Raw genomic sequence first — 15,017 nt, 5'->3', positions numbered from 1 at the left:
GTGTTTATAAGAAACAGGGAAAAAAAGAACTTTTATAGAGGTGAACAAATGGGAGTCAGTGAAGAAAACTCAGTGTCCTGCAGCAGAGTTTCACTTAAAAATGTATGTAGTGTGGAGTCACAGTAGGCTTCTGAAAACACACAGAGGTTCAAAATCAGAGTGAAACAGGGCAAGGTATCATAAAACGTACAGTCTGAAACTCACAGCTCCAAAGCACATAATTCACAGCTTTTCTCGAGTGTCTCCTAAAGAAAAAAAATCCACTCAGCTTTGACTCAACAGTCGTGTAATGACTTCTTTTCAGACAGATGAGCAGACAATAAGCTGCACCTGTCAGCAACCTGCTGATTAACTCTGCAGGGCTGCCACACAGTTGACTCCTAACAATGAGAGGTGGGGTTCTTAGCAAACTGCACAAAATCAGTCATGTATAAAGCCTGCGTTTGTGGTGCAGGGACTGTTGCAGGTTTTTACTAGTGTGTAGATACCAAAACCCATAATGGAGCCTTTTAAGTGTCTGTTTGGTGTTGTGGTGATTTTGGTTTGTGTTGTTACTGCCCAACATCACAGTATGTTGCCTTTTCTTCCTCCTCAGCTGCAACCAAAGGTCCCTCCACCTGAAGCTCCCTTTGATAAGTGCCAGGTGGAGAAGCATGAGAAGATCCAGTGTGGAAGTCCTGATATCACTGCTGAACAGTGTGTAAACATAAACTGCTGCTTCTATAGGCAGCAGTGCTACTATGGGAAAGCAGGTATCTGGTCTTTGTAGTTTCTAGTGCCCCTCATACAAACATGGTGAGTAATAAGCGTTTGAAACTTACCAATGTGCCTTCTTCTCATTTAGTGACGGTGCAGTGTACCAGAGATGGTCAGTTTGTAGTGGTCATGGCTCGAGATGCCACTCTGCCCCACATAGACATGAATTCAATCAGCCTGCTAGAAACAAACCACCCCTCCTGTGGTCCTGTTGCTGACAGCTCTGCGTTCATCATCTTTCAGTTTCCTGTGACTGCATGTGGTACAACACTCAAGGTGGGTAAGGTCCTAAATTGCTGATAAGAGCTTTAGCTCCTTTTAGTCCTTTTATTTTATTTACCTGTTTGGTTATAAATATCAAGAAGGTGAAGAAAGTTTATAATGTCCATAGTTTGTCTACACCTGAGGATCTGTGTTGCACATTACACTCCTCTCTATGCCACATTTATTCTGCGTGTCCAGTGAATGTGAGAATACAAGCGCAAATACACAAACAATGAAATGCTAATCTTCATAATTCGTAGTCTAGAAATGCTCAATGTTTACCTAACAGTCAACCAGGTTTTCGATGTGTAAATTGTTTGAACAAATTGATTCAACAGGAGGAAGATGGTTTTGTGGTGTACGAGAACCACATGTCGTCCGCATATGAAGTGGGAGTTGGCCCCAGAGGGTCAATCACTAGGGACAGCCATTTTGAGTATGTATGTTGTAAAATCTCCCCGTGTGTGTGTGACAGACTGACATCCTGAGAACTCTTGCTCTTTCCCAACAGGCTATTATTTCAGTGCAGATACTCTAGTACGGCTGTGGAGGCTCTTGTCTTGGAAGTGAATGATGTTCCTCCTCCCGTGCCGGTTGCTGCTGCAGGACCCCTCAGAGTGGAGCTCAGACTGGGCAACGGACAGTGTCCCACAAAAGGATGCGTGAGGGGTACGAGTTTTGAGAGCCAACTGATTTGACTGGTTTCACACCCTGCAGTGGTCTGTTATCATTTGGTATCAGCCTGTTATTATGGTTTTGTGGGTGATCTATGATCCATACATTTGATATTTATGTGACGTCTAGCCAATGGGTGGGTGACTAAAACGGAGGAAATGCTTCAAACTGACAGGAAAGACTTACTTCAGTAGTTAGATCCAAATTAACGGCTTCCTTTAAACCTAACTCGGATATTTTCTAGCATACAGTTAACAACATGAACTTTGTGCCTACACTGCAAAGGTTGTAGTGCTGCATTTATTGCAACCATGACAGCAGCACAGGGTCTCTACAGCTCATGATAACCTACTGAACCACAATTCAACCAATTACAGACCACTGGTGTGAAAGTCCTGATTGGGTTCTATCCAGAGCAGCATTTGTGGGTTTGTTCTCAAACTCTTCTATTATGGTTGTAGAAGAGACAGCGTACAGCTCCTTCTACACTCGAGACGACTACCCAATCACCAAAATGCTCAGGGAACCAGTGTATGTTGAAGTGAGACTGCTGGAGCGGTCAGACCCAAACATCATCTTGAATCTGGAAAGCTGCTGGGCCACATCCACCCCAAATCCCCTCAGCCTGCCACAGTGGGACCTACTGGTTGATGGGTACATTAAACATTATGGCTCATAAAAGTATTGCTATAAATCAGGAACCTTGCATTTTTGTGTTAAGCACAAGTACTACTTGGCTCCAGGTGTCCCTACTATGATGACCGTTACCTGACCACAGTTGTGCCTGTGGATGGCTCCTCTGGCCTTCTTTACCCCACCCACTACAAACGTTTCACGGTTCAAATGTTTGCGTTTGTGGATCCAAAGACCTTTACTCCTCAGAGGGACACGGTAGAGTTTTGCTCCACCTCAATAGCCTCAAATTGACCAGTCTACGTCGTTTTCTTGTTCAAATGCAACTTTAACATTCCCCAGGTCTTCATCCACTGCGCTACAGCTGTGTGCTATCCCAGCAGCACAAACTCCTGTGAGCAGCCATGTCGCCGGAAACGTGAGTAGTACTGTAACTGTCAGCTGTAACAACTTGGTGATTCCAATGAAGGTGTCGTTAAATTGAAGCAGATGAGTTGTTCTGGCCTGATGTTTCCTTTAGGAAAGATTTTATACATGAGGTATATGGAGAGGTGCACAGCCTTAAATTTGGAGTGTGAGGGGAAAATAAAAATGGAACTGGAACCAGAGTTCTTTTGACAGACCAACATCTTTTAAACTCTTCATCAGTCCTGTAAACTAAAGCAAAATGACCAATGTTAATGTCCTTCTCTTGCAGGAAGAGCAGTAGCTGCAGCGAGTAAAGTTTTCTCCAACACAAGAGCTCTCGTCTCAAGCAGTGAGGTCATCCTGATGGAGCAGTCGACTAAATCTTCTCCGACCACCAAATCTAAGAGATGACAGTCCACCGGCAGCCATATCTGGCCATGGCTTTTAATAAAACCTCTGATATACAACTGAGTTGTGTTTTGAAGGTCATTAACTAAACTATGTAATTCATCATTTTATTTTGTGCTGAGGCATTTATATAGAGGCAGTGTTGCAGAACCAGTAACATGGCCTCTTCCTGATTTGTGCTGAGAAATCCCAAGGTTTCATTACAACCGTGTACTTTGTATGTCAAAACTAAGTGATCAGCACATGATACCTTGCTAGTTATTAGCTGGGAGCATAAGGGTTACAGCTGTGAAAATGATCGTACGGGGAGGAAATCAAGAGTTTAGTCATGAGGCATGAACATGAGTCAAACCTTATTTTTTTTCCAGCTCTACTCAAACACTGCTCTCTAGAATGTCACATTAAGATGAGCAGCACGACTCCTCCAGACTCTGTGCTTGTCTGCTTCCTGCTTGCTCCCTCTTACTCTTTATTTTTTGATAAGTCCCCCTAGCTTTCTGTATACATGCTACAACTTGCAACATCTCTCCACTGCTCTGTGCACCACCTCGCTTTTTGTCCCACTCCAGCTCCTCCACCCCCCACTTCATTGTGATGGGCATCACGACTCCTCCAGACTCGCTCTTTCTGCTCGCATGAACATGAGGTGCAGAGGGAAAGCAGCACAGCCGTAAAGCTTCAGCCTGACTGATGAGCACAGAGAGGACCATGCTGTCAGGATGCTCATCTCCCTCCACTTTAACCCCCAACTTGCTGGGGAGCATCTAAGCAAGATGCAGCTATAAATCACATCAAGACAGCAGCGCTGCTTTGTCTATAAGCAACACGGCAAAATCTCAGACAATATAGGTCTGAAATAACAAAACGCTGGTTGAAAATCCTGTCAGCTAAAGCAAATGATTTAAAGCAGACTGTGTGGCATGCTGATTGTTGGGGAAAAATTTAAGCCACAGAATGAAAACCAATATTATGCACGCAACAATAGGTCATTAGATGCAGTGTGACCACAGATTCTGTATGAATTGAGCTAAATAGTTTTGGTTACGAACATTCATCTTTTGGTTTCTATTCAGTTTAAACGAACATGCTCACATTTTCTGAAAATAACATTAGCGTGTGCACACTAACGTTTACTGCTACCTGCAATAGTCCACCTTTCCAAATTAGCCAGAGGACATCTTGAACTAAAGCAAGTCGAATGAAAGGACTATATGTTTTTAGAGAGAATCTTTTGTGGGAAGTATGCTGTAGAGGAAGAACTGCCGTGACCAATAACTGTTCCATCAAAGACAAGAACATGCTGTTGAAACTTGAAAAATGTGAAACTATCCTTTAAAGCAGTTTTTAAAAAAGACAATTTATTTGCATTAGTATTCAAGTATTTGACTCTATGATGCACAGACAACATTCACCCTTCACACCACAGTGATCAGCCTAATTTCTAAAACTGCATTTCAAATATGCAGCAATCCCAAAAATGTTACACTCATAACTTATTTCATGGAGTTTTGCCTTTATTAGAAATTGTGCACATCATGCAATAACGTTCTGTGGCCATGATCAGAGATTACAGAGCATCATATGCTTTTCCATTATTAGCCTACAAGGAAGCATTGGAAATTAATTTGATATAGTTTTGTTCAATTGACTTGAAAGATGAACCATCACTGATTATATATTTTATATTATATCAATATTATATACTGTAGCAGTTCTCTTATTTTGCACACGCTACAACAGTGCCACTGTTGAAGTACACATGGCCACAACATTCAGCACTAATTCGATCTACTAATACTAATACTAATTCTATTTGTTTCCTCTTTAAGGTGCTCAATTCAGCCTATAATAAAGCACACATTATAAAATTAAGAACTCTCAGTCAGGGAAGGTTATTGGTTCATTTACTGTAAACGGTCGCTGATATAGCGCTTTTATCCAAAGCGCTTTACAATGTTGATTCCCATTCACCAATTCACACACCGATGGCGGTGGCTGCCATGCAAGGCGCTCACCTGACCCACCAGGAGCAAATTTGGGTTCAGTGTCTTGCCCAAGGACACTTCGACACACTTCGACTGGGGATTGAACCACTGTGGTCCATGGTCAACTGCCTTACCAACTGAGCTAAAGCCACCCTCAGTCAATATAAGACTTGAAAATAAATATCAAAATATCTGTGTAATGAAGACCTCTATGGCAACCTTTTTAATTTTAGGAATCACATTTTTCTCTCCACAGTTTAAAAGGCAGTTCCTCTTCAGCTAAAATTACACATTGAGGCTATGTTTGTATTTCCTAAATTAAATGACCCACATCTGTTAACCTCAAAAGATTTTGACCAGTGGAGGAGGTTTTCCCCCTTTGGTAACTGGTCTATATTTTGTCATGACTTTTAACTTCTGAATCTTTGTCCTTTCGCAAACAAGTATTAATGGTCACGCACACAGCATAGACACAAACCCACCACCAGCACCCACCAAACTCCCACGAGCAGTATAAACACGACCTTTCAGTGTTTCTGTCTTGGGTCTGTGTGAAAGCAATCACTGGCCATCTGGAGCGCGGCCCCCTGGGAGAGCAGCAGGTGGGCCCCTGTGGATTAAATGAGTTGTAACCAGTTTACCTCCCACATGACCAACTTCTGTACCTACATTAGTCAGTTTACCTCCCACATCAAAAGCATTTAAACCAGTTCAAGTTCGGCCTCCCACTGGTTGCTATTGACTGGCTTTCCATAGACTGTAATGTCTCCTGAGAATAGTTTTTCAGTTCAGCGCAAGAGTGTTTTACAAGGAAGACAAAAAGGAAAGATAATCCAACTCACAATCATCTAACTAATTCAGCTATATAATGACAGGCTGAGCAGAAGAGGAGAGAGCAGCTCTCATGGTTGACTGTAACAGACAACAGTCACCTGTCAGAAACACATGTTTCTTATATATATTATTCTAATAGAACCGGAAGACATCAATGTAACTATTGACCTTCAAAGATTACACTTGAGACGAGGCAAACCGGAGACACTGACTTTACCATTTAAGGTTGAAGCTTCTGTTCAAACTATTTAATCTGAGAATACAGGGCAACGAGCATCTTTAGAAAAATGATTAAATCAATCATTATTGAGGTTTTTCATAGATGTCATTGGGAACTTTGTGTGTGTGTGTGGAAAACAGTGCATGGTGATAGTGTCAGCTGTCAGCCTGTGGTTTACGCTTTTAATTTGTTTTGCTGTGGTGTGGAAATTGTCATTCAGGAGACTGGACGTATCATGACTTATTTTCTGACAAATGAGGCTTGCTAAGCGGTGGGGTTATTACCATGGCATTGTCCTATCAGGAGACCGTTATGTAATGTAACTTGGCTGCAAAAAAATATCTGAAAAGGTAACGTGAAAAAATACAGAGTGAGCATGGGTATTGGAATGGGATTCAAACTCGTGAACTCCTGTGTCTCAATCCACCGATCCACTGGCCCCTTCCTAGATATAGCATTAAATGAAAGAGATAATTTCATTTAATGCTATATATATATATGTATATATATGTATATATATGTATATATATGTATATATATGTATATATATATATATATATATATATATATATATATATATATATATATATATATATATATATATATATATGTGTGTGTGTGTGTATATATATATATATATATATATATATAGAGAGAGAGAGAGAGAGAGCATTAGATGAAATTATTTTTGCAACTATGGGCAATAGTTTTGACTCAGCATTTATTTTAAGTTAACTTTAGAGCATTTATAAAAAGCTCAGTGTAAAGGGAAACAGACTTTGATGCAAACAGAACAGGCCGGACTCCTTCATCTAGATGGTGGAAGCAGCCAAATATATGTGGACAACCTCACCTATTTATGGATAGATGACACATTTCCCCTTTTGCATGTTCACTGACAGTCTGAAATATGAACCAAAGACCACCCTGACTACCCTGATTTGTATCATTATTTTAAAAAAGTCAGAAAGCCTTGAAAAGCCTTGATGGCCAAAAGTAGCAAAGCCGGGTGGATGTCAGATATTAAATACTGCTGTGACAGCCAACAGCTCCACGACAAATATCCACTTTCATCAAAGCAACTGCAGATAGTTATGGAGAGATCAGAGTTAGACACTTAGAATCCAGCTTGTCTATGTTCACATGTTTGTTAATACATCAAAGTCTTCCGTGGTGCAGCTCTCCCTTAATATACATCCACGGCAATGTAGTCTTTACCTCTGTACATAAGATCTGTGAAACAGATGGAAAGCTGTGGAAGCTGTTGTTCAGCTGATGAAAACTGAAATGGGAAAACTAGGTTTTGGTTCCTTTAGAAATAGTGTCTCCATAACACATAACGTTTGTTGGTGAAACACCACGTTTAGTTAAATGTTTTTCATTAATAAACAGGCTATTACAAACTTCTTACATTTCATAAAGAGAAATTACATTACAATTACATCTTACATTTCCCTTTTAACAAGGGACACACCCTCATTATTTCCTTCTGCCCAACTGCAACTTGGTACATTTCACTCAACGCCACAACTTAGTGTACAGGATCACCCACTGACTTTTTCACAAGAAGAGAGCACACACATGTCAACCAACTTTCTTCTGGGTAAGACCCCCCACTTTACTGCTACATCACTCACTTTGTCACCTTTCTAAGTCTGACCATGTGTGAGCCTAGCACAACAGATGAGATAAATAGTTCTCTATTATTCAGCAAATCCTAAGGCACTGCAGGATAATTTATTCATTGTGAGGAGACAGCAAGGACAAATATTTGACACTGTAATGATGAAGGCTTGAACATCTATAACGTTCATCCTTGCTCCTTTTATTAATACATATTCATAAGGTGATTTTAATCTCTTCTTCTTCTTCGTAGCGAGTGTGTAGGGATCCATCACTGCGGAGAGAACGAAGGATGTTTTCGACCTTTAAACTCCCACATACTGTTGTGGTGGCGTGATTACTTAAATGTGTGCTGAGTGTTTACTGATGAAACAAGGGAATAACAGAAGGACTAACGTACTCTGAGTCCTGTGGCCTCCAGAGACAAGATCAAAAAATAAATTAGAGGAGACAGTGGATGATTTAACTCTACATCAGCATTAATATAGGTAGCAACAGCTGCTTTTAGTATATTCACCTATGAATCAGAGCTCATGCAAAACACAGTGAAATAAACATACAAAACCTTGATGCTGTCAAATGCAGACATGTGATAATACACCACGGCACACTTGTACCATATTAATAGGAATGCGGCACAAAGGATGGGGGAGTTTGAGGAATGATGTCAGAGAGACTGAAGGATCAAGCTGAGAGATTGACAGCTTGTCAGAAAAGAGACGATTGTTTCGTCTGCATCATGACACTCGTCCACAGAGATTATGTTTGCAACAGGTTTCCAAAGAGTATTACCGCGAGCCAGAACAGAAAAATCAAAAACACAGTGGTGTTGTGAATGTAAACCGTACACAACGTGTTAAAAACTGTAAAATAACAGTTTTTTACCACGGCTGGGTATCAAACGTCACTACTTTTATGGCACCAGCTAAAATGCTTAGATGCTATTAAGTAATCAAATTTCATCAGCACTCTTTTACATTTTTGTTTCTTTGTACTTTAATATCGTCAGTGTCTTTGGTTCAGGAGGTACAGCAGTTACTTTGTTAATCTGATGGTTTTACATTGGATAACCTTATACATTTTCGGTTAGTAAAAGACAACTTAAATAAATATATTTTTATCATATAAAAGTTTTATTTCTTAGTATCGAAAACTGGTACTGAAATCAAGGTGTGGGTACAGGAACCAGTATACATTATATAAATATCAAGCCCTAGTTTTTCTGAAGTGGAAAGTAACTATGTGTAAGAACGTCGAATGAAAGAACTGCACTTCAAATACTAAAGAACTATTCTATATATATTATATATATATATCTATATATATTAGAACCATCTCTCAACAGCCGCACAAACTTAAAGTCCTTAGAATCAACACCTTTGTGGAACAGTTTTAAAGCCATAGTTCTGGATCTTTCAATGTGAACTATAGAAACCTATATGTTGTTTATGAATATATTGAAAACGGCTCTTCGTCGTTCAAACCTTGTCTGCTTGTCTGTCTACACTGTAAGAAATGTGGGCCATGGTTTACAGCCCTCAAGCCCACTTTCTATCACCACTCATCTTGATAAAATGAATCAGATATGCAGCATAAGCTAATGGCTCTGTCACACTTCACATCATATGGTGAAGCACACATACAGTATATAAACCAGAGTACACAGATGAGAAAAGTAGAATACAGGAAACTAATCAAAACACAAATGCAAAACCAGTATCCCATTAGTAATTAGTTGTCCTCTAAGAAATAGTCCCCACAGTCTGCAAACAGTGTATTATGTCTATTTTATATGCTTGTAGCCCCGACGTGATGCTTTCAGCATCTCTCAGATGGAGTCTGTAACTTACTTCTGTAGTCTAACTAACTGTTACACACCATTCACACACATACTGTCCCACAGTCCTCCTCCTGCCCATAGGAGGGAATGTAAGCATAAATGGTTGTTTGTCTGTGCTTGTCTCTCTGTGTTGGCCTTGAGATAGTCAGATGACCTGTTCAGGGTGGACCATGCCTGTTGCCCTGTGACAGCTCGGATAGGCTCCAGCCCCCCACAACCTTGAACAGAATAAGATACTGATAATATGTTGATAATTCCTTCATATGTTTCGTTGAATATTTGATATTGCTTCTTTTACTGATCCTTAAAGACCACAATATATCTTTCATCAGTTTATTTCACAATAGCTCTAATGTACGTAACCATTTTTTTCTTATGAAGCATTACAAGTTTACAAGCATATATTGTTTTTAAATGACTGATGTTGTTGTTCACAAACGATGATGTTATTTTTTTAATGTATATTCACCCCGTAGAATCCAATGAACGTGGTGTATTTTAAGAGTAAACTTAACTGAGATAGTTATTTTAATGTCTGTAGAGTCTGCAGTGGCTTGTTGTTCAATGATGTGCAGGTAACAGTACTATTTGGAAGTGACAGGATCTGAAATGGACTTAAGCCAACTTCTGTGTGGGAGAATGGACAGAATGCTGACTATGAGGAACTGGAACCCCCTGAAGAGACAGTGCTTTATGTGTGTGTGTGTGTGTGTCTGTGTGTGTGTGTTTGTGTGGGCGTGTGTGTGTGTGAGAGAGAGACAGTGGCAGAGGGAGAGAAAGATGCTGAGATAATACATAAATCTATTCAAATATCTGTGTTTTCTCCCTAAAGCACAAGAAAAGTTCTCAAGCTGTACCAAATGGCAGTTAGAGTTGTGGCACCACTTCTGAATTTTAAAAGCCAGAAACGCTTAAAGGTGAAAAGGAACAAACTGCAAAAAGCATGCGAATATTTACCAGCTTAACTGCTCTGTAAGCAAGACAACATATCTCTGGGAAGTCCAGGTTTGCTTGGACTCAATGCACTGCTACTGCACTAATGCAGTGCGCTGCTATTGCAAACCAACATTATGCAATATTACTGTGAGTATGCACACTGTACTGTATGTACAACTGTACTCATCATACATGCAAACATGTATGCAGGATATGTAAGATATTTTGTATTTTCTCAGTGGTTGGGAAAAGGTCTATAATCAATACAAGGATTTTAATCGGGCGAGCCAGCTGCCAATACTTTGACTGACAGAACAAAAGACTAACTTCTCCTCTGCTGCACCAACAAATGGGTATTTTACATAAAAAATGTTGTAGCAGTGTGGCTTTAAATAATTATCAACCACAAACATATGAAAACAGATACGGACGAGTGAGAATTTGGTCTTCTCAGCGATGTCTCTTGATAGTCGGTGCAGCAGATTTCGCCGAAAGAAACTGCATATACAATCAGAAAGACCAGCAGCATGTGTACCGTACTGTATATCAATTACGTGGTGCTGCAGTGCCCTGTGGTGGAGGCGAGGTGTGGGGGGAAGGGGAGGTATGGGTTGGCGCCTTTTCCTCTTCAGGTGGATCATGACTTTGATCCCTGCAGCAGCCAAATCCTCAAGTCTCCTGCTGCTGGAAAGACATGAACATGCTGTGTCTAACAGCTGCTCTGACAGAGACTTGCCACACACTCCTTTATGTTTACGTAGGCAAGTCATATGCGTAGGTACAGTACATATCCTCCCACACACACACACACACACCAATTTTCTAAATGCACATGCAAGATCTATGGGGCAAACTTGCCCACGTTTCTGAAGAGAGAAAACACATGCACACACGCGAACCGTATGACACATCCAGACCTCCCACACCTCTGAAAAAAGCTGTTTTTTTTATGGACGGCTGCAACATTTCTGTACCGAGTCGCCACAACACTGTCTGTCTCCATCTCTTATCTTTTCAGTCTCTGATCTGCCTCTTCTGCAATGTACCTATTCCGTTGCCTCATCCCATGTGAGGCAGAGGAAGCAGATACCCACTGCCTGCAGCACGCACTGCACCTGACAGCAGTTGCACAGGTCTGTAACCCATTTGCAAGACCATTGGTGCCTTCTGACTGCCAGTCAACATCTCCACACATGAGATAAAACAATATGGCTTTGTTCATGAAAACCTTTTTTTTGGGGGGGTTGGGGGTTCAGGGTCTTGCCGCGGGACACTTCGACATGTGGTCGGGAAGAGAAGGGCGCGAGCCTTCGACCCAATGGTCGATAAGGCTGCCACTCTACCAACTGATCCCCCTTGTTCGTGAAAATCTTCATGTTATAAATAGTTTCTTTACTCTCCGTTTTTATTATTCCCTTGGGGTAATGAGTTCAGAGAGCTTCGTAAGAACTGTGAAATGCTTTGCAAGAAATCTGCTTGGTGCAGTAAAGACAGAATGAATGCACAATATTATTTACATATCAAAAAAAACATTTTCTTAAGCGCTGATTTTCCACAGAAGAAACTGTAATCATGGCCATTTGCAATTTAATTATATCAATTAATCAGCCAGTAGCTCATTCATATTATAAACAGTAATGCTCACTGACTGTAAAACTCATCAACAAGAGTAGCTGTATATTAACTGATTGGTTTTGTTTCATATTCTTGGAACTACAATCTATCGGCTGCTGGTATTTTAAAGAGTTTATTTCCTGCATTGTCTAAATACTAGAGGCGATGCTGCATCGCTAGCAGAGTAGCTGTGAATGAGGGAATGACATTTCTGTGCTGCTTCCTCCTAGAGAAGTAATCAGACAGATCTCTATTTTTCTCTATCAGCTCCATGTGATCTGCACGGTCCGGCTGCAGCATCAGTGTGTCTGTGCTGCCAAAATCCAAGCAAGCGAATGTCTGAAAATCCTCTGAATCTTGCCGATGGCAAACAATGAAACACTCAGGATCCTTTTGTCAACATGAGAATCCAATTTTAGACTGCAACTACTACTGCAAAAAAAAAAAAAGTGAGCCTTCTCTTATCTGATTTAAAGGGTTTTGATTAATATCCATCTCTGAATGTCATTCAATTTTCCAAGAAGGAAACACAGATGCTTTTGTTTCACCTAAGGGAAGGCATTTGATGAATAGTGCTGCCACTTTGTACTTAAGAAGCATAAAGACACAGGCTGCACAATCGCTTGCAAGTGCAAACACATACACTCACGCACACACACACACACACATCTATTTTTGGGTAATGGACTGGTATGCGGGGCATGAATGATAAAGCCATTGATCTGAGCGCTTTGGTCAGAGAGGGAGGGGGCAGCACGTTCCAGTCCTCAGAAACCTGGACTGCCATTTTACATTGCTATTGATCTTTACACTGAGACACAGCACAGCATCGATCTTCACACCAATAAGAGCTGAAAAACACCTCTGTTGCCACCTGGGTCCAACACAGCTGCATGGAGATGGACTAACTGATAGATCTTCCATAAAATAAAACACAAAAAGGAGAAAGAGAAGCGAGACAAAACTGCAGTCACAGGCACACAAATCAAGGTGGAAGGCTACTTTAACCCACTGGTTTGACTGAACGGCTTCCTATCTGTCTGTCTCTCTGTCCCTTTATCTGAATATAGATATCCCTGCATGTGCTCCAGGGTATCACTGTCACTCCTGTGATGACATGAGAGGGGGAAACTGGTGCATGAAGCAATTAATTTAGAAACACTCCAGTTTTAGTTCATGATAGAAGGTCTCTAACAAACAAGAAGGGCTGAGGGGAGGATGAAGGGACAAGAGCTTAAGGAGCAAAAGAGAAGAAAAAGATTAAAGAGTACACGGGATACGACAGAAATAAATTCAACACTCATCTCTTTCAAGGATATTAACATCTTAAAAATGACCCATTGGGCCATAGATTAAGTGATCTTAGATAGCCCTACATGCACTTCTTCAAGCTGAACCAATTAGTCTGACATGGTTTGGTGACACCTAAATAGATACGAATTAAATATGAGAGTGAAGAAGCTGTAAGTGATGCAACACCTGTGGATCAAGGTGAGGTAACAGGGAGGGATGCCAAATAACACAGCAGCAACTGGAGGGAGGGAGAGGGGGTCATCATAGTCCCTGACAAAAGACTATTTCATTATAAAAAGCTGCACATAGTCTTCTCTTGCAAGACACAGTCGAGTAACCAGCAGCTGAAGCTCTGCCCTCCGGCCACACGAGCATCCACAATGAGCCTGCATGCCAAACACATGACTGGAAACATCTATGACCTCATCCGAAACTCACCAAAGTTTGCTGATACTGAAGCGTCTGGTCTTCGGCCTTGTCCTTCACCATTGTCGCAATATCCTCATTAAGATCCGAGACTTTCATGTCGCCCTCTAATTAATCTGCGGAGGAGGACTCGGCGTGGATGCCATTAGGCGGCCCCTCCCGCATGATGCAGGGAGCGCCGCCGCCACCGCCGGTGTTTGTGAGTGTGTGTGTGTGTGTGTGAGTGTGTGTGCCAGATGAGAGTACGGCTGGATGTCGCCTCGCAGCAGCGCTGGTGCGGCTTGACTGCAAAACACCGCCGCCCTCCTCCACTCTCTCTAAGCTGCTGTCTCTCTCGCTGGAGTTACTCCACTTTACGATGTTTGGGATTTTTGTGCGTTGGTGCGGAGGCAGGTGTAATAAACGACTGGCCAAGTTATGATGTGTTTTTCTTTTTCTTTATTTAATTTCTGCACGGTGTTTGTGAAGCTGCCAGCTGCCCTTTGCTCCCGGTTTGAGTCATCTGTGTAAGTGTGATGAGTAATTCACAGGGTGAGGATGGGCTTGGGCTTCATGGCTTCGTCAATCTTTACAGTAAAGGACGGTGTCTATGCTGCCATCAGTGACTTAATGGACATGTTTTGCCGCCATTATTTCATCTTTTATGCAGTCGGGATGTTGAATTTATGCATACAGAAAATCAATGTGATAATCTACCCCCCCAATAACGTGTCCACTCTTTAAAGTTTAAAAGACCCCTTTATCTTATCTGTGTTTATTTGTTCCTTAATGAACAGTTTCGTTTTCATGAGTAAAAATGATTTGTTTTACTGTGTAACAGTTTTTAATTTACTGGTTTCAGATAACCTTTCCAAAGGTTATTAGCCTGCAATATTTTCCTTCTTGTACCCTTTTGATTTGATCTTGAAAAGGTTACTCCAATAATTTCGTACTGTACTAAAGATGCTGTCTTGGTACTGGTGAAGCACCACAAACTGGCTCCCATTGCATAGTATCTCCTACCTGGTAAATGCTCTCGTTCTCGTGACGTCAGAGAGCTCGTTCTAAAGCTCCAAAAAAAAAGCATCTTTTTTCACAGCACTTCATGTGCAAGAGCTGGGCA

The 15,017-nt window shown here is 41.2% G+C and overlaps 2 protein-coding genes across 16 annotated transcripts in view; one reads left to right on the top strand and one right to left on the bottom strand.

Annotated features, from left to right (window-relative positions):
* clcn2a (chloride channel, voltage-sensitive 2a) overlaps window positions 1-15,017 on the bottom strand; it is a 41,591-nt gene that overhangs the window by 21,553 nt on the left and 5,021 nt on the right. For 3 of the 15 annotated variants that reach the window (XM_067528955.1, XM_067528956.1, XM_067528951.1), the window contains exon 1: window positions 13,928-14,856. The exons of 3 other annotated variants lie outside the window; for them this stretch is intronic. In XM_067528955.1, coding sequence (XP_067385056.1) covers window positions 13,928-14,014 — 87 coding nt within the window. In that variant the 5' untranslated portion in view covers window positions 14,015-14,856. Of the gene's footprint in view, window positions 1-13,927; window positions 14,860-15,017 lie in introns of those variants that run through there. 9 more of the 15 variants (XM_067528940.1, XM_067528952.1, XM_067528944.1 and 6 more) reach the window with 5 other exon arrangements.
* On the top strand, window positions 7-6,615 carry LOC137140595 (zona pellucida sperm-binding protein 4-like). The gene is made up of 8 exons (XM_067528964.1): window positions 7-752; window positions 845-1,032; window positions 1,359-1,456; window positions 1,532-1,689; window positions 2,157-2,349; window positions 2,439-2,586; window positions 2,671-2,746; window positions 3,026-6,615. Exons 1-8 carry the CDS (start codon window positions 500-502, stop codon window positions 3,145-3,147), a joined length of 1,236 nt encoding a protein of 411 aa, XP_067385065.1. The 5' UTR covers window positions 7-499; the 3' UTR covers window positions 3,148-6,615.

The sequence above is a fragment of the Channa argus genome, chromosome 14 (assembly GCF_033026475.1).
Source record: "Channa argus isolate prfri chromosome 14, Channa argus male v1.0, whole genome shotgun sequence".
Classification (NCBI taxonomy): domain Eukaryota; kingdom Metazoa; phylum Chordata; class Actinopteri; order Anabantiformes; family Channidae; genus Channa; species Channa argus.
The sequence above is the reverse complement of the archived record's forward strand: the minus strand, read 5'-3'. Positions and strand labels throughout refer to the sequence as shown.

Coding starts and splice junctions, on each gene's coding strand:
- LOC137140595 (XM_067528964.1), top strand. CDS start 500: ATGGAGCCTTTTAAGTGTCTGTTTGGTGTTGTGGTGATTTTGGTTTGT. Junction 1,457..1,531: donor ACTAGGGACAGCCATTTTGA/GTATGTATGTTG, acceptor CTTTCCCAACAG/GCTATTATTTCAGTGCAGAT. Junction 1,690..2,156: donor CACAAAAGGATGCGTGAGGG/GTACGAGTTTTG, acceptor TTATGGTTGTAG/AAGAGACAGCGTACAGCTCC.